The 19,664-nt window shown below is 49.8% G+C and overlaps 1 protein-coding gene and 1 non-coding gene across 6 annotated transcripts; one reads left to right on the top strand and one right to left on the bottom strand.

The window, feature by feature from the left end:
• Positions 1-1,261: 1,261 nt before the first annotated feature.
• On the bottom strand, positions 1,262-17,181 carry KCTD21 (potassium channel tetramerization domain containing 21). 5 transcript variants are annotated; one of them, XM_025286261.3, is made up of 3 exons: positions 17,063-17,129; positions 16,088-16,142; positions 1,262-4,429 (listed from the first exon to the last, which is right to left on the bottom strand). In XM_025286261.3, the coding sequence occupies exon 3, from the start codon at positions 4,396-4,398 to the stop codon at positions 3,616-3,618; it is 783 nt and encodes a 260-aa protein (XP_025142046.1). In that variant the 5' UTR covers positions 4,399-4,429; positions 16,088-16,142; positions 17,063-17,129; the 3' UTR covers positions 1,262-3,615. The 5 variants fall into 5 exon arrangements, with proteins under 5 accessions (XP_025142046.1, XP_006077456.1, XP_006077455.1 ...); XM_006077394.4 differs by lacking the exon at positions 16,088-16,142 and adding an exon at positions 9,425-9,565 and having other exon boundaries at positions 17,063-17,112; XM_006077393.4 differs by lacking the exon at positions 16,088-16,142 and having other exon boundaries at positions 17,063-17,181.
• Positions 4,912-4,983, top strand: TRNAC-ACA. The gene has a single exon. It is a non-coding gene; the product is annotated as a tRNA-Cys (tRNA).
• Positions 17,182-19,664: the final 2,483 nt, after the last annotated feature.

Here is a 19,664-nt window from a genome sequence, read left to right as displayed (position 1 = left end):
TAGGCTTTTGGGAGGGACTTAAGGGCTCGAACACTCTAGAGCTGTCAATTAACTGGAATGTTGACAAAGCCTTTGAAGTACTACCAAATATATATATTGGGGTGGGAGGGTCAGGGAAGTTGGTGGGAAAGAGGACCAGGAGCGGGAGCAGTGAGATCAGACACACCTGACTGGGCGTGTACTTCCTGCCCAGAAGTCTGAGCCAGGCAGCGGCACCATTGAGCTTGTTGTGTTGCAGGGCGGGGTGCCCCGGATGCTCTGGGTTGCTCAGTGATCCTCTGGCTTCCGCAGGGCAACTCTTCTTCTTAGGGCCCCGCTTGGTTCCTTTGCCCCAGACTGAGGTAAGCGTGCCACCAGACTGTCATCTCAGCCTGGGGGGCTGTGTAGGGCACTGAGATGTGGGCAAGGGGGCTGGCCACCTCAGCACGGGGAGCTCTGGCCCAAGGGTGGCATCATGAGCTTGTCCTTCCATAAAGGCAAAGGGCTTCAGGTGGTCCTGAGGGTGTGAGGTCTCAGGGAGCGGTCCCTGAGGTGCCAGCTCTGCTGGTCTTCCCACAGGTAGGGGCCCTGTTTGGTGGCCTCACCAAATGACACACCAAAATGCCCTAGGGTTCCCTTGAGCACCCTTCCTGACCATCCCTCTGCATGCCCAGGGAGTGAACAGAGAGCTGACAACGTGGTGCGTCCAGAAGTGCTCTTTAGTTGGGACAAAGCTCTCACCTGTGCAAAAGGCTAAATAAACTGAGTCCAGTTGAGATCACTGATCACTATCAGGTCTTGCTCAGGGCAGTAAGGGGCTCAGACAAGCACATGCCTGCCTCCCAGTCCACCCTGACTGGTCCTCTGGGATGGGGCCGCCTGCAGGCTTATTATCTGTTGCACAAGCAGGTGGCTGCACACGCCAGAGTGAGACGTGCTCAGTGAGTGCCTTGCATGCGCTGCCCGTGGCTCCCCTTCTGCTATGGCCCCGAGTGGACACTCCCCCACCCTGCTTGGCTCCCTGGCCCTGGCTCATGGTGTTTCCTGTCACAGTGCAGCCTACCCTTAGAGGCCCAGCTCGACCACCCATTAAGCCCTTTCTGAGAGCTAAGTTTGCTTTCCCCAAGTTCCCAAGCCCAGGGTGTGCCCCTTTAATCTTTTCTATGCTGAACTTATCTGTGACTGTTCCCATCCTCAGGGCCCATATACCAGGTACCCCAGAAGGCTTGTTAAATTGTTATATGCTTGTGGTGTCTCCGGCTTAACAATCCATCATTACTTCTAAGAGAGCAAACGTTTATTGAGCTATGTGCCAGGCCTAGCTAGGAATTTTCACATACACAACCAGGTCACATAACACTGGGGAAACAAATCAGGGAGGCCCAGGGACTTGTCCAAGTTTACACAGCACGCACTGGAGCCAGAATTGAGCCAGTGATCAATTGAGCCAGAATCAGGTCAGCCTGATTCCAAAGCCAAGGTTTTTCCCCTTATATGTAGACATAAAATAATAACAACCATTTATCATTTATACTGTATTCTCATATACATTAGTTCATTTGATCCTCACAACAGCCCTGTGAGGTAGATAGGGTTATGGGTTACTGTTATGCCCATTTCACAGATGAAGAAACAGAGGTGGCTCAGTGAGGTGAGTGACTTGCATAAAGTCACACAGCAAATTAGTGGCTTCACAGGTCCTGTGCTTTCTCTAAAGTCAAGCTGCTTGAATTAAGAAGCACCAAAAAGATGGAGAAATACTTTTTATGAAAAGGAACATGGGACAGTAGTGATTTATGAGATTTCTTCCTTAAACTGTTCTGCTGTGGTCACAGCTTCTGCTGGCTGGTCTAAACTGTGTTCTCCTGAGTGGCTTTCCCAAATACCAATAGTCTGGTGGCCTGGGGCAGTTATGCGACTCAGAGGTCCCACTGTACGGGGGGGAAAGACCTTTATTACTTAAGGAATGTGGCCTTTCCCACAGCTGAGCACACAAGCTCCTTCCTCAGCCCATCCCCTGGGGTACCTGTGGCACCAGGCGTCTCTGGCTTTGTCTGAGGGCCCCTGCCTAGTGGGGAAGACTGTGGGACTTCCACGGTCACCCTCATTCCAGGGATGAATCATAACATGCAGTTTTGAGACTTGCACTGCTTATCACCCCTGGAAAGGGGTGGCTCAGGGTGTCTTGCCCTGGGTCTCACCCCAAGGAAGTCAACAGACTGGTTATGCACAGAAACAGTACCACATCCCTCAGAGCAGTGTTATAGGTGCTGGACACTTCCTCCAAGGGCAGTGTTATGGTTCAGACTACTCCTGGGCTCCTTGCTACACAATGCCGAGACCCTGGTCTCCTTCCTCTGGGGAAGCAATCTTCAAACTTACCAGAAGATGGTCAAAAGCTATGCAGGGTCATGTCTGGTGAGGAGGGAGGGTCATAAAGTGAAGCTGTAAAAAACAGGGATGACCTACAGGGACAGGGATGACTTACAGGGAATGTCAGGGGGATAACCTTGGTTTTGAAGACAAATCCCAAGGGGAATCCTAATTCCAAGTAGTAACATTTTCAGAATAGGTATGTGGCCTCTCAAAGTGACTATTCTGAAAAAGAAAATACACATTTGGGTGAGAAGAAAGGTCTACCAGGAACAGAAAATGCTTGTGGGAAGACAGATTTCAGCTCAAGATAAGGAAGGACTTTCTAACAGCCAGCCATGACAGGGGCTGGTTGTGGGGATGACGGATGTTCTGTTGCTGAGAGTATGTTAGCAGAGATAGTTATCTCCTGAAGGTACTGGGGGGAAGCCCTCAGCCCCAAATGTGCTGGGGTGTGCTTGGGGTGGGAGAGCACTAAATGACTGTTGAATTATTTTCCAACCCTGAGAGTACATAATATATTTGTTTAAAAGAATCTGTTTCAATGACACTTCAAATTCTTGGAGAAAGAAGTCCGGGATCAGGCCACATTGGAAGTGCCTTTCATTGTAGTGGCTCCAGATACTTTCAAATCTTCACAGGGATTAGCAGCTCATTTCTGAAGCCAGGAATCCCCAGATGCCTAGATTTGGCCCTGTCAAGAGGGACAGCCCCACCTTCTGAACGTGCCTGGAGACTCATTCCTCTATGCCGGGACAGCTCAAATCCTGCCCCCACTACCTACTTCATTTCCAAGCCAGCCAAGCAAGCCCCAGGTCCTGGCCACATCCCGGGGATGGAGGGGCAGGCAGGATGGGAATCTCTGGGGAATTTCTGTTCCAAGAAACCAGAAGGAGCCTCTTATTCTCACTTCACCCCCCTCTACCAAAGGAAGGGCTGCAGGCAGTGCCTCATGGTACAGAGAGAGCTGGAGTCCAAGGGAAAAATGCTGTTCTCTATCTAGCCAGGAAGTCCTCCTGTAGGACATGATGGCAGACTTCACTTACAGCAAACTGCCCATCTCCAGCTCAAAGCGGCAAGGAAAAAGGTGGCTGTGTCAAGAGGACACACAGATTCTACGGGTAGACTGCATTGTGGGGGGGAAATCAAGTCCTGCTACGCGATTAATGCAGATTAGCATGGTACCCTGCCTCACACCACCGGTGAGACACTCTCCTACATCCTGGCTTTGGGAAGACCCCCTCCAGTGTTGCTGGGGTCCTTTTATCTATACCGTATTAATCGAATAATCTTATTGTTCATAAAATCCACAGCGTGTGGGTGAGAAGAGTCGATACAGAAGCCATCACTCAGCGCGATCTTGAGCACCTCCTCCACAAAGACCTGGAAGCTGTTGATCTGCTTGTTGGCTGGCACCACCCAGAGCCTCTTGAGGTTCTGCTTGGTGTACTCCTCCTCTGGCAGGCCCTCCACATTGGCCACCCAGTCCAGAGTCAGGTGGTTGGGGTCTTGCAGGTGGCTGGTGATGGAGGAGAGGTTGCCATTGGAGCAGTAGAAGAGCTTGGAGCCGAGGAGCTTGAGGAAGAGGCAAGAGGTGCTGAAGATGTTGGCATTGAAGACCTCCATGCTGGAAGAGGAGAGGCTGTAGATCTGGGGTGCCTCACGCACGGTGAAATGGACTGTCTGCACACGCTGGTTCAGCGTGATGTTGAGCATGGCGTTCTTCTCGGCCTTGGACAGCTCCACCTCCTTCTCTTGCAGGGCCTCAATCAGGGGCTGTACCTGGTAGAAGTCGGCCTCCCTGCGCAGCAGGCCCATCTCCTGGAAGTCCTCGGGCAAGTCCAGGTGGGAGGTTCGGAGGAAGTTGAGGATGTAGCGGAACACTTTGCCGTCACGGTCAATGAAGCAGTTGCCCTGGCTGTCCCTCTTGGTGGGCATCTTCCCGCTGAACATGGCACCCAGCATGGAGTCAGGGAAGCTGGTCAGGGTTGCCAGTGAGGTTGTATACAGCTTCCCTCCGACATTGAGCGTGATGGGGTCAGACATGGCAGGAAGGCTGGGGTGCAGGAAAATAGTCCTACAGAGAGAAAAGAAAGAAATGACCATTACCCAACCATATCTGATGTCTTAGTCTTTTGGGGCTGGTATAACAAAATACTGTAGACTGGGTGGCTTAAGTAACAAACATTTATTTCTCATAGTTCTGGAGGCTGGGAAGTTGAAGGTCAAGGTAGGGGCAGATTTGGTGTCTGGTGTATTCTAATATGGAGAAGGGGCAAGAGAGATCTCTGGAGTCTCTTTTATAAGGACAGTAATCTTGTTCATGAGGGTGGAGCCCTCATGACATAATCTCCCAAAGGCTCTACCACCTTATGCCAGCCCATTGGAAGTTGGGATTTCAGTGTATGAATTCTGGGGGACACAAACACCCAATCCATAACATCTGGGTAGTCACAGTTCTCAATTTCTTATTGTATGTCCTTGGAGTTGAAATGAATGGATAACTCGATAAACAATTGGATGGGTAATAATTGTCACACTGTCTAAAGCATGTTGACTTCCCTGGTGGCTCAGATGGTAAAGCGTCTGTCTACAATGCAGGAGACCCAGGTTCGATCCCTGGGTTGGGAAGATCCCCTGGAGAAGGAAATGGTAATCCACTCCAGGACTATTGCCTGGAAAATCCCATGGACAGAGAAGCCTGGTAGGCTACAGCCCATGGGGTCGCAAAGATTCAGACGTGACTGAGCGACTTCACTTTCTTTCTTTCTAAAGCATGTTAGGTTCACTAAGGGAGTTAAAAAAGAAAGAAAGAAATGAAAAGAAAAAACAAAGCCTGGGTCCCACCCTCCAGAGACTGTTTTAATTGGTGTGGTATGTAACCCCACCATTGATGTATTTTAAAGCTGATTCTAAATGTTCAGTTAGGACAGAGAACCACTGGTCTAAGGAAAGGCAGAAAATGCACCTGGACTGAACACTATGCTGGCTGCCCTTACGTACATTTGCTTACACACTATCCTTTGACATACACAATATCACCAGTCATCCCCACTGTGAGGGAGACTGCCAGGATTCACTCCCCAGGCTTACAGTGGTACAGGGTCCTGCAGGATTCAAGCCCAGCCGCCTTTATACGAGACAGAAAAATGTATTCATCCTTACTAGCCAACTACTGGGCCATTCTCGGTACTTAACAGACGTTCTGAGGTATAGAACTCCAAGCCCCGTTCTCCTTCTGCTGTATCAATGTTGCCTTATTTATTTTTCTATCTAAAAGAATGCACAGCAAATGGCTGTGATTAGTACCATTTCCATCTACCTTTCAGGCCCACAGTGGGTCACTCGGTCCTCTGGACTCCCAGTGACGCTCCTTCTGGATTCTCACCCTCCCATGATGACCTGCCTGGCCATGAAGATGCCCTTGGCTCCTGATGGCCTGCCCTTTCCTACCATGATGGAACCCCAGGCTCCTCTGAACCTTGCTTTGTAGTGCGGATGTGGGCCTCTGCCACCAAGCACCCTTCCTGAGGGCTCTTTACCCACTCCTTAACAAGTCTCCCCCGCTATCCCCCCACTGACCTCAGAGCCTCTAGTGTCCATGGCTGGCGAGTCTCCTTCAACCGGAAGGCTTGGATTCTAACTTTTCTTTAAGGGTCTAGAAATCAGGGGATGTACTGTTTTTGCTCCTAACATGATACCTTCCCAGGAGTCAAATTGTGCAGTGAATCCAGGAATCTTTCCCTAATGTTGGGTGTGGGGGCACAGGTAGGAATCAATCCCGGTGCTGCCCCTGAGAAGAGGCCAGGCTGGCAGAGGAGACCGCAACAACAGGCAGTGACGAGGAAAACGACCAGCTACAGCACAGTGAGGACAGCTAATACTTCACAGTAATGTTAAATGGTGTATAATCTATAAAAACACTGAGTTGCTATGCTGTAAACCCAAAACTAATATTGTAAATCAACTCTACCTTAATAATAAAGAAATAATAAAAAGAAGGAAGGAAGGATGGAAAAAAGGAAGAACAAGCAGGAGTAGGCCTGGGATGAATTCTGGCACACTTACTGTCCAGATGGGAAAACTGAGGTCCAAGCAGGGGACTTCCCTCAAAGTCACCCAGCAAGGGTAGCAAGCGGGCCAGGGCAGTTGTCACCAAACATCTGCCTTCTGAGGAGGCTGACTGCACTGTGAACCTGTGAGTCATTTAGTCGTGTCTGACTCTTTGCGACCCCATGGACTATTTGCCCCACCAGGCTCCTCTGTCCATGGGGATTCTCTAGGCAAGAATACTGGAGCGGGTGGCCATTCCCTTCTCTAGGGGATCTTCCGGACTCAGGTATCGAACCTGGGTCTCCCATAGCGCAGGCAGATTCTTTACCATCTAAGCCACCAGGGAAGCACCGACTGCACCGAGACCCCTTTACTCCAGAGGGTAGTGGCCATGCTGGGTGTGGAGGACTCTCGGCTGCCTCACCCAATTCTTTGGCGGGGTTGGGGTGGGGGGTGAATTCTGTCCCTGTCCAACAGGGCACTTTGATATTGCAGAAAGGCATTAACCATCTGGAGTGTCTGAAGAGAAACAAGCCCATGATGAAGTTACAAAATCATCAACAGAAGCCTGGAGCAGATGGGCTGCGAGACGTTGGTGGTGGGTGGGTTGGGGTGGGGGGAAGGGAGGTGTCCAACAGAGAAGTGTGGGGGAGGGCTCCTAGGAAGGGGCGGTAACCACACTGCTGAGACTTGCAGCTGAGGTGTATGCTTGGCCTGGGGCCCGAGTCTGACCAATTTTCCCTCTAGGGGGTGCAGGCAGGAGCTGGACCCAGCAGTGGGCCACCTGCTTTCTCATTCCAGCATCTCCTTTTCTTTCTAGATAATAATCTGCACCTTCAACTTTCCAGTCTCTCTTTCTCTTTAAGGCCCAGGCTCTGTGAAGTGGCTGAGCTCCAAGGAAAGGAAAGAGCAGGCTTTGGTGCGACAGAGAGGCTGGGATGTCTTTCCTGACAATTCTCTGGGCTGCAAACCCCATATCTCCTAAGTACATCAGTTCTGAAGAGCTCAAAGCAGGTGGGGAGGACAATCAGGTGCCACAGGGCAAACCAGGGCTCTTGGATGGGCACCCAAAGTCCTATTTTTCTGCATGCAAAGCGACAGAGCAGCCGCCTTCCCGCCCCCGCGCCCTGCTGTGCGGCTCCTGGTCATTCATCCAGGGCAGTGCCAGGAGTTGCAGTCTGGGCCGAGGCTGTTTAGAAGGAGGTCTCCTGACCCCTGGAATACAGACTCAGACATAAAACAGACTTATGGACGTACTGGGGGAAGGAGAGGGTGGGATGACTAGAGAGAGTAGCACTGAAATACATGTTACCATGTGTAAAATAGATAGCTGAAGGGAAGTTTCTATATAGTGCAGCAGGGAGCTCAGCCTGGCGCTCTACAACAACCTCGAGGGGCGGATGGAGTGGGAGGTGGGAGGGAGATTCAAGAGGGAGGGGATATGTGTATACCATGGCTGATTCGTGTTTCTGTATGGCAGAGACCAACACAACATTGTAAAGCAATTATCCTCCAATTGAAAAAAAAAAAAAGGTAAGTCTCCTGACCCCAGACTAGGGGGCTCCCTGTGCTCTTCTCTACAGACTCAGGAATCACAGAAGTCAGCCCTTCCAGCCCCTATTTCCTAGTCACAGTGCCAGGTGCCCACTGTGGCAAGTCCACAGGCTCGGTCTGAGAGCCACGATGACACAAGGGGGTAGGAACTGGCATCCCAAGGCTGAGCAGCTTCCCTGAGGGTGGCAGGGGCTTTCACCACTGAGCTCCAGCCCCACTGTGTACCCAGCTGCCTCTTAGACACGCCCACCTGGATTTTCTGTGGATACCAGAAGCCTCACAAAGAGTTCCTCTTCCCCAGATCCTGCTGTGACTTCTTCTCATCCACCCATCTGCGTGAGCCCACAAGGCAGCACTGACTCAGCATCCCTAACATTTTTCTCGACTGTCTCCTTGAACTTGTCCCTGTAGGAACTCCTGGAGCTCAGGGCTCACCCCCACTCCCCCAGCATCCTCACGTGGCTCCCTGCCTCCTTTCTGTCCACCTGCCATTTCAGTGTGCAGGCTGATTTTCCTGAAGCAGTGCTGCCTGCTCTGACTACTGTGTGCAATCCAATCTCACCTTCGATCCCGCCTCTCCCCACACTCTATGCTCCTGCCGTCCTGACACCACGGGATCTGCCCTCCCCTGCCCTGCCTTTGCTCTCCTTATACCACCCTTCTTCACTTTTTCCACTTTCTCTGCGTTCAACCTATGAGTCACTGCCTCTATCTATCCCCAAACCTCCACTTTGCCAGCTCTCTTCTTGGGGCTTCTGGTCCCTTGCACAGCCCACCATTCCATCATGTAATCAATCATGTAATGATCTGCTTTGGATTTGGCCTTCCTCCCTAGTGCTCTCAAGGTGAAGATCACTGGACATCGATATGCATAAAAAGAACCTCAACTCTTATCTCGCAACACAGATGAAAAATTAACTCAAAAGAGGTCACAGACAAATGGACTGTGACTCAGCAATACAAGCCAACTAGCTACTGACACACAACACAGAAGAATCCCTAAAGCATCCTATTAAGTGGAGGAAGCTGGCCTCAAAAGGTCACATGGTGTATGATTTTACTTATACAACATTCTGGAAAAGACACAACTATAGATACAGAAGTCAGACCAGTAATTGGAGAGGCTGGGGATAGGACTGGCTACACAGAGACTGGAGGAATATTCTGGACTGACAGAAATATTCAATATCTTGATGTAGTGGTAGTCAGATGACTATATAAAGATTATAGAAATTCCTGTAACTGTACACCTAAAAAGGGTGACTTTTACTGCACATAAACTATGCCTTCATAAACTGGAAAAAAACCAAGATTGTGATTATGTCATGATAATATAATACACTGGGTTATGACCAGTTTTATATATATTGTTGTGAAACTTTTGTTTCATTTGTGCGTGTGTGTGTGTCTGTGTGTGTGAGAGAGAGAGAGAGAGAAAGGAACTGGAAGGTGATATAAAGTGTACCTTCATAACGTGGGTTATGATGAAACTTGTTTGTGAAAACCGCTGCCTGGTTTGTGATCTCTGACAGCGGTGACCCAGCTCCTGTCCCTCTGTGTTCACTGCGAGCACATGGGGGATGCTGCGGGTACTGCGGAGGAGGGGCTGAGGGAGGAAGGGATGAACATGTCCTGAGCATTCTGCTACATCCTAGGCCTGTACACCCACCAGCCCTTTTAACTCTTATAGCAGTTCTACAAAGCAGCCGTCGTTCCGTTAGGCAGATAGGAAACAAGAGACTCAGGAGACTGAGGACTTGCCCAGGACACACGGCCAGGGAGTGGAAAGCTCACTCTCTTTCCCCTGCACAGGCTGCTGAGAGCTGGAACAGCAACAAAAGGCTGTTTCATAGGCTCCACAAGTTTGAGAATCCCTGAAGCAGCCTTTTAAAATAGTGCTAGGCAGCTTGCTTGGCAAGACAGCAGCTACCACCTGCTGAGCACACACTTCCTGCTTTTATAATGCTTTGGCTAACACGCAGTAGCATTTTATTTATTTTTAACAAAAATATATAGAGAAGTATAGAGAATGATACTACTGTGCTGATTCTTTACCTGCATTACCTCACTTGATGTCTATATAAGCACCCTGGCAGACAGATGCTATTATTTCTGTTTTACAGATGAGGAAACCGAGGCTCAGGAAGGTTAAGAGATTGCTCAAGGTTACAGAGCTAGTCACTGGAGGAGCTGTGATCTGAATCCAGGTCGGTGCGAGTCCAACACCTCTCACTGTTTCCCCTTCCCACCCTGAGGCCCTAACATGAGTGGAAGGTGCACATTCCCTTATTCTCTGCCCAGATCCGACTGGGGTAGGTCTTTCGGCAGCTAGTCTGGGGCTGGCCTGGGACTCTGCCCACTCACATCTGAGGATACAGGGATTGGATTCTGGATGGCCTGGAGCCCCTCCATAGCTGACACACCACAAGTCTAAATCCTACTATTTCAATGGCAACCCATGATCCCTAATGACAAAGCAGCAAAATACAAAAAGCCAGGTTTTTTTTTAAAAAAGCCAGATTAGAAAAGATGAATGAGAATTACAAACCGAACCATGAAACAGGAGATAAAAGAAACTCCACCACTGTCTGAACAAATAATTTGTCCTAAGCAGGAGAATTTCCAAGTCTGCCTCTCGACTCAAAAAGAACCAAGAAAAAAGATCAGCCCATTTCCCTCTCTGAGAAAACCAGGAAATTATGCCAGGCAGATCCTCGGACCATCTGCCTGGGCAGGGAAAGTCAGGGGGCCTGGGAACTTGGGAGATGGCTGGAACTCTCTCCTCCCTGAGATTAGTCTGTGGCCCAAATGAAGGGTGGTGGATCTTAAAGCCCAGCCTGGTACCATGTGGAGGGCAATCCCAGTCTAGAGCCTGAAAATCACCCCATTGCAACCTTTAATTGTAACAAAGGAAATAGAATTCTTTGAGAGTGAGTGTCCTGTAAGCAAGGGCAGTTAAGACATTGCTCTGGAGTCCTCCTTTAAAACTATGTCCTTTAAAACCATTCCTACAGGTCTCAAGAGACACAGCTACTGCCTGGTGAGTACTTATTGCTGCTGCTGCTAAGTCGCTCCAGTCGTGTCCAACTCTGTGCGACCCCATAGACGGCAGCCCACCAGGCTCCCATGTCCCTGGGATTCTCCAGGCAAGAACACTGGAGTGGGTTGCCATGTCCTTCTCCAGTGCATGAAAGTGAAGAGTGAAAGTGAAGTCGCTCAGTCGTGTCCGACTCTTAGCTACCCCATGGACTGCAGCCCACCAGGCTCCTCCGTCCATGGGATTTTCCAGGCAAGAGTACTGCAGTGGGTCGCCATTGCCTTCTCTGGAATACTTATTAGGTACTTGCTATTAGACACATTTGCTCAGTTAATCCTTGTAACTTCCTTTGAGGAAAGCATTTTCTCCACTTCATAAATGAGAATCTGAGGCTCTAAGAGGCAGGTGACTTGCCCAAAGAAATGTGTGGCAGAGCCAGGATTCAAGCCCAGGCCCGTCTGACTGCCATGCTCTGAATGACCTTGGGAATTCAGCAGTCAAACCCCTTGCAGAGGTTTGGCACTTGTGCTCTCCTACCTCTTACCAGGTGCTCTTATACCTGCCACCTCATTTTGATTCTGACATGCATGACCAGTGAGCGTGCAGAGAATCAACATTTCCTGAGCACTGAGGACATGTCCCGAGCTATATGAGGCATTTTCTGTAGATTATGTCACTGCAACACCACACTGAGGCTGTGAGGCAGGTACAATTATTATCTCTATTTTCTGGATTATAAAACTGAAGCACAGAACAGTGAAGACAGCTGCTTAAGATCACACAGCTAGCGGTAGCAGAGCTAGAATTCCAAGTGAGGCCTCCCTTCAAAGCCTGTGCTGCCCAGGGACTTCCCTCGTGGTCCAGTGGTTAAGAGTCCACCTTGCAGTGCAGGGGATGTGGGTTTGATCCCTAGTTGGGGAACTAAGATCCCATGTGCCGCGGGGCAACTAGAAAGCCCATGCACTGCAATGACAGATCCCACGGGTCAGGCCCGCAGCCAGGTAAGTATTTCTTAAAAAAATTACACCTATCTTAAAAAACCCTTGTGCTCCCTTCGAAACAAAGAAGCATATGCTTCTTTATTAAGAAGCATAAACAGGACTTGAATAAACAGAGACCTGTGATGATTCTGAGAGGCAGTTTCTTAAAGCTGTTCTTCCCTGGTGGCTCAGACAGGAGATCTGCCCACAAGGCGGGAGACCCAGGTTCAATCCCTTGGCTGGGAAGATCCGCTGGAGAAGGGAGTAGCAATCCACTCCAGTATTCTTGCCTGGAGAACTCCATGGGCAGAGAAGCCTGGCAGAATACAGTCCATGGGATCGCAAAGAGTTGGACATGACTGAGTGACTAACACTTTCACTTCACTTAAAAATTAATTATAGTTGTTATGCTATTCTAATCCCACTTCCAAAAGTATTTTTTCAAAAGATTAAAAAAAGAAAAGGATTAAAATCTTATTTTGGAAAAATTGGTGATAACCTAAAAGAGTATTTGAAAAAGTATATCTTAGTATAATGTATGAAATCAGACTGTGAGGCAATGACATTTCAGACTGTGGTGTTAAGACAATGAAAAGGGGAAGGAATTTTGTAGTACCCATGTTGAAAAGACTGATTATCAATTAAAAAAAAAATATTTATCCTTACAACAACTCAGGGATGTAGGCAAGATAGATCACATTATCTTTATTTCACAGACACAGTGAGAATGAATCCCTGGCCCAGGGCTTTGTGTCCATTCTTGACCTCTGAGTCATGGCCTCTGGGAGGTTCCAGGTTTGGACACTGCTCAGAGGACTAGTCCTTTGGAGGCAGCCTAAGGTCTTCTCTAACCCGGGTCCTGAACAAGAGACTAAACCCAGATGCAGAGGTCCTAGTTAATAGCCCACACACTAACAGAGCCTTAGAACAAGCAAGGGCTCTTTCTGTGCAATTCCCTACATTATTGCCCACTAAGCCTCCCTAATGAAGGTATTTTACATGCAATCTACTCCTTTTACACACCGAGGACCAGTTGTTTTAACAATCAATCTACAAGGCTTTGATAATTATTTATCTTTTTATCCATCCATCCATCTATACATCTATCATGTCTCAGCTCTGCTCAGAGCCTAGAAATGATACTCCAAGTAGCAAGGAGCACACCTGACCCCAGATCGTGGTTTTTAAACCTTAACTCCTACAAAAAGAAACCATGGTTTCCTGGGGAAACTGGTGATTCCAGGACTTTGACGGGAAAAGTTCAAGGTGAGCCTGGAACATCTCTTTCCAGACAGCAAAGAAGACATCAAAGATTAACATGATCAAGTCAAAAGAACGCAGATCTCAAAACCTGTCATCACAAGGAAAAATTTTTTTCATAACTATGTGATCATTCCACAATATATACAAATATCAGATCATAATTTGCTGTTTTTTTTTTGTTTAGTTGTTAAGTCATGTCTGACTCTTTTGAGACCCCATAGACAGTAGCCTGCCTGTCCATGGGATTTTCCAGGCAAGAATACTGGATTGGGTTGCCATTTCCTACTCAGGGAGGTCTTCCCAACCCAGGGATTGAACCCATGTCTCTTTGTTATCTTCTGCATTGGCAGGGGGATTCTTTACCACTGCGCAGCTGGGAAGCCCACTTTAGTTACAAGAGGGAAAACTTAATCTTTTATGGAAAGATCAGGCTGTTAGGACCTTACCCAATAATCAAACTTAGCATTCATGGATAGGATAGTAGGATTCTGATAACATATGCCTCCTAATGTGATGCAATTATAAGTACACAACATTGCCAGAAAAGAAATAAAACAAGTTGAACCTAGTTATTGCTAAAATAAATTTAAACAGGTAGAGGGGCTCTATCTAGATTAAATGAATTGCTTAGAGATATAATTAAATGCAATGAATGAATGTTGACTGCATCTGATTAAAAAAATATGAGATAATTTTTGACAGTTGGAGAAATTTGAATCTCAACTGTTTAGTAGATAATATTGAGTTCTTGCTCTTTTTCTTAGGTATGATAATGGTCTTATGGTTATGGTACAGAATGTTATAATTAGGAGATAACATGCTGAAGAATTTAGGGGTCAAGTGTCAAGACATCTGTAACTTTTCAATAGTTTAGCAAAAAGCGTACATGTGTAAAAACAAAATTGTCAATGTGAATCGGTGCATCGGTGAAAGGCTATTCCTTCAATGTTTCTGTATGCTTAAAAATTCTAAGAATATTTTTATTTTGAAGGAAGAGGGAAGAAAAGAGTACCTCTTTCCTGTGACTACAGATGTAAAGTTCCAGTCAGAGTGCCTGGCCCTAGTAAATAGCCAGATTCCATAAATATTAGATGTTGTTACTACTACTAAGACGCATTAGCATCTCATGATCTTCTCCTGACGTCTCAGTGCTCTGGAGGATGAAGAAGCCAACCAGGGCTAAGCTAAAATAGCCCACAGTTGGTGGAGGGCAACTGAATGTACATCCAAGTAGTCTTCCTACTCAGATGAAACTGCCCACAGGAACCACAAAATTAGGCCTGCCTGTCTCCATGCTGAGATCCAGGCTGGGAGAAGTCGGCTGTTTAGGCCTTGTTTTCCCTGCTTCCTTCTGAACTCAGTCTCTGCTACTACAGTAGAAAAGAAACTCCTGTGATGGTTTACCAAGAATGTTAACCAAGAGGGGTCACTTCTGGGCCTCACAGATGTTTATGGGGAGAGGAAAGTGCTTCGGCTTTGGTGTCACCTGGGCCTGCATTTGAATCAGGCTCTGCCACTTCATTAGCTGTGTGGCCCTAGACCAGTTCCTGGGCACACGATGGTGATCATAACAACAACAGCAGTAATAACAATGGCTGCCGTTTATTGAGCAGTTACTACTATGCTAGGTACTTTGTGTGTGCTTAGTTGCTCAGTCGTGTCTGACTCTTTGCAACCCCATGAACTGCAGCCCACCAGACTCCTCTGTCCATGGGGATTCTCCAGGCAAGAATACTGGGGTGGGTTGCCATGCCCTCCTCCAGGGGATCTCCCCAATCCAGGGATCAAACCCAGGTCTCCCGCATTGCAGGTGGATTCTTTACCGACTGAGCGACCAGGGAAGCCCTTTATGCATGTTAATTTCATAGATGAAGATGCTTATTATTATCCCTACTTTACAGACCAACCACATTACGCCCTCTCCTATCTCTGCAGTTTGGCATCTGCTATCCCTCTGCCTGCACTGCGAAGAAAATGCCATTCATCTGCCAGGCCCATTGGCTGCAATTCATTCCTTTCTTCTTTGCATCTCCAGAGCATTTTATTCTTACTCCTTACCAAGGCTCACTTTCCTTAAGTAGACAGTTGCTTGGCCACCCTGTCAGGTCAGGGATCTGTACCCCAGATCTGTACCCCAAGAAGTCGGCAGGCAGGGGAAGGGGGAAAACTTTCTCCCTGTTAAGTCATAACCATTTTCCTAGTCCCAGACTGTCATCTACCAATAGGGAGGTTTACCAATCTCTTCTGAATTTTCAAAACTTTCTATTTTGAAACAGTCTCTTGAATTTTCAGTTTGGAATCTGAGGCACACGGCAAAGCCCAGGTAATTACCTGGAAGTAAATATAAGAACTCCCAAAGTGTAGGGGATGCATAGAACACAGCTAGGTAAACTTCAAGGATGACAGCACTCAAAGTGAGTAATATGTCTCCCAAAAAACGAGAGCAGTCTTCCCCACCTTACTTACACAGCCCACCAGATAAAGAGTCTGGCTCACAGCCCTGGAGACTATCTGGGGATACCGCCCTCCACCTCCCCTTTCTGGCCTCCCCACACCCAAAAGCTGTATCTTTAGCTCTGCTTTGCCCAGTTTGTATCTCTAAAAGGCCCAAATGCTGTTTGCTCCATTATGTGCTCACCAGACAGAGAAGGTGCTTCCCAACTCAGGTGACACACTTGAATCTTTGAAGGAGTCAACCAACAGGGCAGAGTCAACCAACAGGGCTGGAGAAGGGAAGTCACCTGACCTGGCTTGCACAGCAAAGCATTCTCTCATCTGGTGTAGATTTCCAACAATCATCACCATCCTCTACCCTCTTCCAGAACATTCCTTCATCCTTTTGGCTCACCCTTAGGCTTCACCTTCTGGTTTTCCTCAGGCCCAATCACTCTTCCACGGTCTTCCTGCTCCTCACAAGAAAGATAATTTATGAACAAACGTCTTTCAAACCTACCTCCTCATTTCATCCTAACAATAAGCCTCGGAGGTTAGCAGTGAGGAAGCTGGTCCTGTCACACAACCTGTGAAGGACCGGGACACTTGTCATCTATTCCCGGCCATTCACTACAGATTAAACCTCTACCTCCCTGCACTGCAGGGAAAAAAGCAGTGCCTTGAGAGTAAGGAGTCCTTGGGTGGTTTGGGGCAAGTCATTTTACTTCTCTGAGCCTCAGGTTCCTCAACTGTAAACAGATATGGTGACGTCTTCACAGGGTGTGAGTTGAATGAACTCAAATGTGTGACGCCGGGTTCAAGGAATGGGCTCTTTATTTTCTAGTCACAAGGAAAAGATGCTCCGTGCATCCGTAGACATTTGCCCATCTGGGCACTCTCTTACTCAAGTCCTATCAGCGCTGCTGATCCAGGGCCCAGAGGGATCCTTTTCATCTTTCCGTCTCCACCCTTCCCTCCCCAACGCTTTTCGGCTCATCCCACCCAATCCAACTCAGGCTTGCTTCCTTGGCTTCCTTTGCACCCATTCCCCAGCCCCTTCTCCGATCTCACGCGCGTTCCACTTCTTATCTAGAGACCCCGCCCCTCCTTGACCCACCCACCGGACTCCTCCCACAGTCTCGGCCCTTATTATCCGGGCTTTTCAGACTATCTCCATCCATCCAGGCTCCTTCCACCAGCTCCGCCCCTTCTTCCCCATAAACATCCCCTCCCCCGCAGCCACAGGCGTTGCTATTCCCATTGCACGGATGAGAATGGCGAGGCTAGGGTAGGCTAGATGACTTCTCACGGTAGGACAGGTGTCCAGATGGGTCCGTGACCCCTCGCCGGCAGTCCCTGCACCCCACACCCCCGTCCGTGCCGCACCCACCTCCTGCCCTCGCTCAGCAACCTCCCCTCCGCGGGCGGCCAGCGCAGCTTTGCGAGGGGGGCGGAGGGCCGGAGCCCAGCCCAGGGGCGTGGCGGCCCGGGACCCGCCCGCTGCTCTCTGGGACTTGTAGTCCTCCAATAGGCTCTTTGTAGCTCTGCGTATCGGGCGTCGAACTCCATCTCCCGGGAGGCATTGCAGTTAGCCGGCCCGCTCCCGCCCCGCCCCCACCAGTACTCAGGCCGGCTGGCCTTAAAGGGGACGCAGCTTGAGTGGCGGTTCGCGGGGTGGCCCCCGCTCGGCTCCGCCCCTTTTCCCGCACCTCGCCCCTCCCCCCCACTTCGCCCCGCAGCCCTGTGGCTACGCCGCTGAGTCGAGCTCCCCAGTTACAGAGTTGTGCAGGGCCGGGTGGAGAGGTTGGGCTTTGCAGTGGAAGCAGCATCCCTGCTGTCTGGGACTTGGCGGAGGGCGTCCCCACTCCCGGGGAAGCCAAGGACCCGCCCTGACCTCGCCTGGCCCAGCCTGGCTCCTTCCCGGCCAGAGCTCCCCTCCTTAGGAGCTGACTCCTGAGGCCGGGGCCACCAGGCTTCCGAAGGTAAGGGGGCTAGGGCGTGTATGAGGGTTGGGGGAGGGAGTGTCTGAACCATCCTTCTGATGGTTCGAGAGTCCGGACACGCACGTGGGGCTTCGAGAATCCGGGGCTGGGAGGCGGGAGATCTGGGTGCATAGTGGGCCTGGCTGTGTGACCTTGGGCGAGTAGCTGCCCCTCTCTGGGCCTCCATCTCCTCCTTCATCAATTGTGTACATAGAGACCCCGCCCCTGCCCCCGCCCCCCTCAGGGTTGAGGGCACCGGCGCCCAATATATCATGAAGCTCACAGGCCTTTCGTGGGATCCGCAGCCCCAGTCTGGGCTGGGAGCAGGTGCAGTGGTATAACTGGAGGGGGTGGGGTGGGGCCGAGGTGGGTTACAAACTGGGGGCGCCCAAGAGGCCACCTGCGCTTGGAATGGGCTCTGCTATTCTCTGCATTCTCGGCCAGGGCGTACTCCAGCTACAAGAAGCCTTGCGTACGGGAGACCCCGGATATGTCAGCCTGGTGCCGGCCCTTCCAGAAAGCCTGGGGTGGGGTGGAGATGGGGGCGCGGCCACCAGAAGTGTGTGAGGGGTGGCCCCCATTGCTTATGTGTTTCTGAGAAGGGAATATATCCCACCTCGTTCCCTTCTCTTCCTCAGTTCCCCTTCAGTAAAATCGTAGGTGGTTTTTACTGATAACCTCTCCCCACCTCATTTCCCCCCGCCCCTTTCTTTCGGGGTGACAGTTTGGTGGCCCAAATGAAGGTCTCCCGGTAGTATGGCAAGGGGATCCTTCCCGGGGCTGCCTTGCATAGAAGTTCAGTTAAAAAAATCCAGAGAGGAATGCTGCTGTCCAGAGGCCTGAGGGACCAGGGATGGAGAGCTTCTGGGTGTCAGGAAGGACAGCCTGGTGCTCCCGTTTCCCCTCCCACAGGCAGCTCCAGCACCCAGGGGAGCCAAAGGAGGGAGACTGGGTCTGAGGGTCAAAGAGGAAAGGAAATGCGCTTCTCAGTGCTGGGCTGCTGGGGCGGGGATGGGGGTGGGTAAGAGGGGGTGGGTTGCTGTGCTCCGGCATCTGAAGAGATTGAGTGAGACCTTGAAGCACCCTTCCGTGTCGCAGGAGATTCTGTGAGCTTTCTACCTGAGAGTTAACCAGGAACAGTCTTCTTTGTTTGTTTTCTTTTTCTTCAGCTCTGGTTGTTGGAGTCATTTCTAGAATGGCCCATCCAGTGACCTCTGTAGGGGCTCTCTTGGCTGAGGTTTTCAGATTCTCAGGGTTGTGGATATGCACGACTGGACCTGACCAGGGGGCGGTGAATGGACCGAGGGTCAGGCCTGTCCCTGGAAGGAGCTTTTCTAGCGACATCCTTGGTTTTATCTCATCTTGTTGTCATGTCTCTCGGTCACTTGGCACTCCTTCACCTCTGTGCCCGGTCCTGTGCTGGACACTGGGCACAGATAGGGGAATTGGACCTACTTCCTCCCAAAAGAGATCCCCACCTGGTGGGGGAGATGGATATAAAAGCAATCTGGTTCTACTGCTGAAGGATGAGAGAAGTGAAGACGGCCTTGGGAGGCCAAAGCCCAGAGACTTGAGTTGCAGGGGGATTTGGAAAGGCTTCCCAGAGGAGGGGTCATGTGACCCGGGTATTGAAAAATGAGTCAGAAGTTGCCGGGAGAGAAAAGAGAGAAGCCCTTTCCCAGCAGAGAAAATATCCCCAAAGTGTTAAGCAGGAAAAAGCCCACTGCCCAAATTCCTGTAGACTCACCACCACCAAATGGAGTTTGTCAAGTTCATCTCTAACCCTGCCCCATATTAGCTTAGTGTCACAGAAAAGACTTGAAAGACAGGCTCAGGAGTTTGGACTTTACCTTGAAGGGGTTGGGGAAGCCTTGAGGGTTCTAAGCAGGGGCATGGCAGGATGGAGTTTATTATCTAATGAGGTTGCTTTGCCGACATTTGCAGGGTGAGTGGGAGAGACCGGGGAGGGATGGGGAAGTCTGAGCTGGGGCCCAGGGAGAGAGTGAGGCA

The sequence above is a fragment of the Bubalus bubalis genome, chromosome 5 (genome assembly GCF_019923935.1).
Source record: "Bubalus bubalis isolate 160015118507 breed Murrah chromosome 5, NDDB_SH_1, whole genome shotgun sequence".
Classification (NCBI taxonomy): domain Eukaryota; kingdom Metazoa; phylum Chordata; class Mammalia; order Artiodactyla; family Bovidae; genus Bubalus; species Bubalus bubalis.
This window is presented reverse-complemented; position numbering and strand designations above follow the sequence as displayed.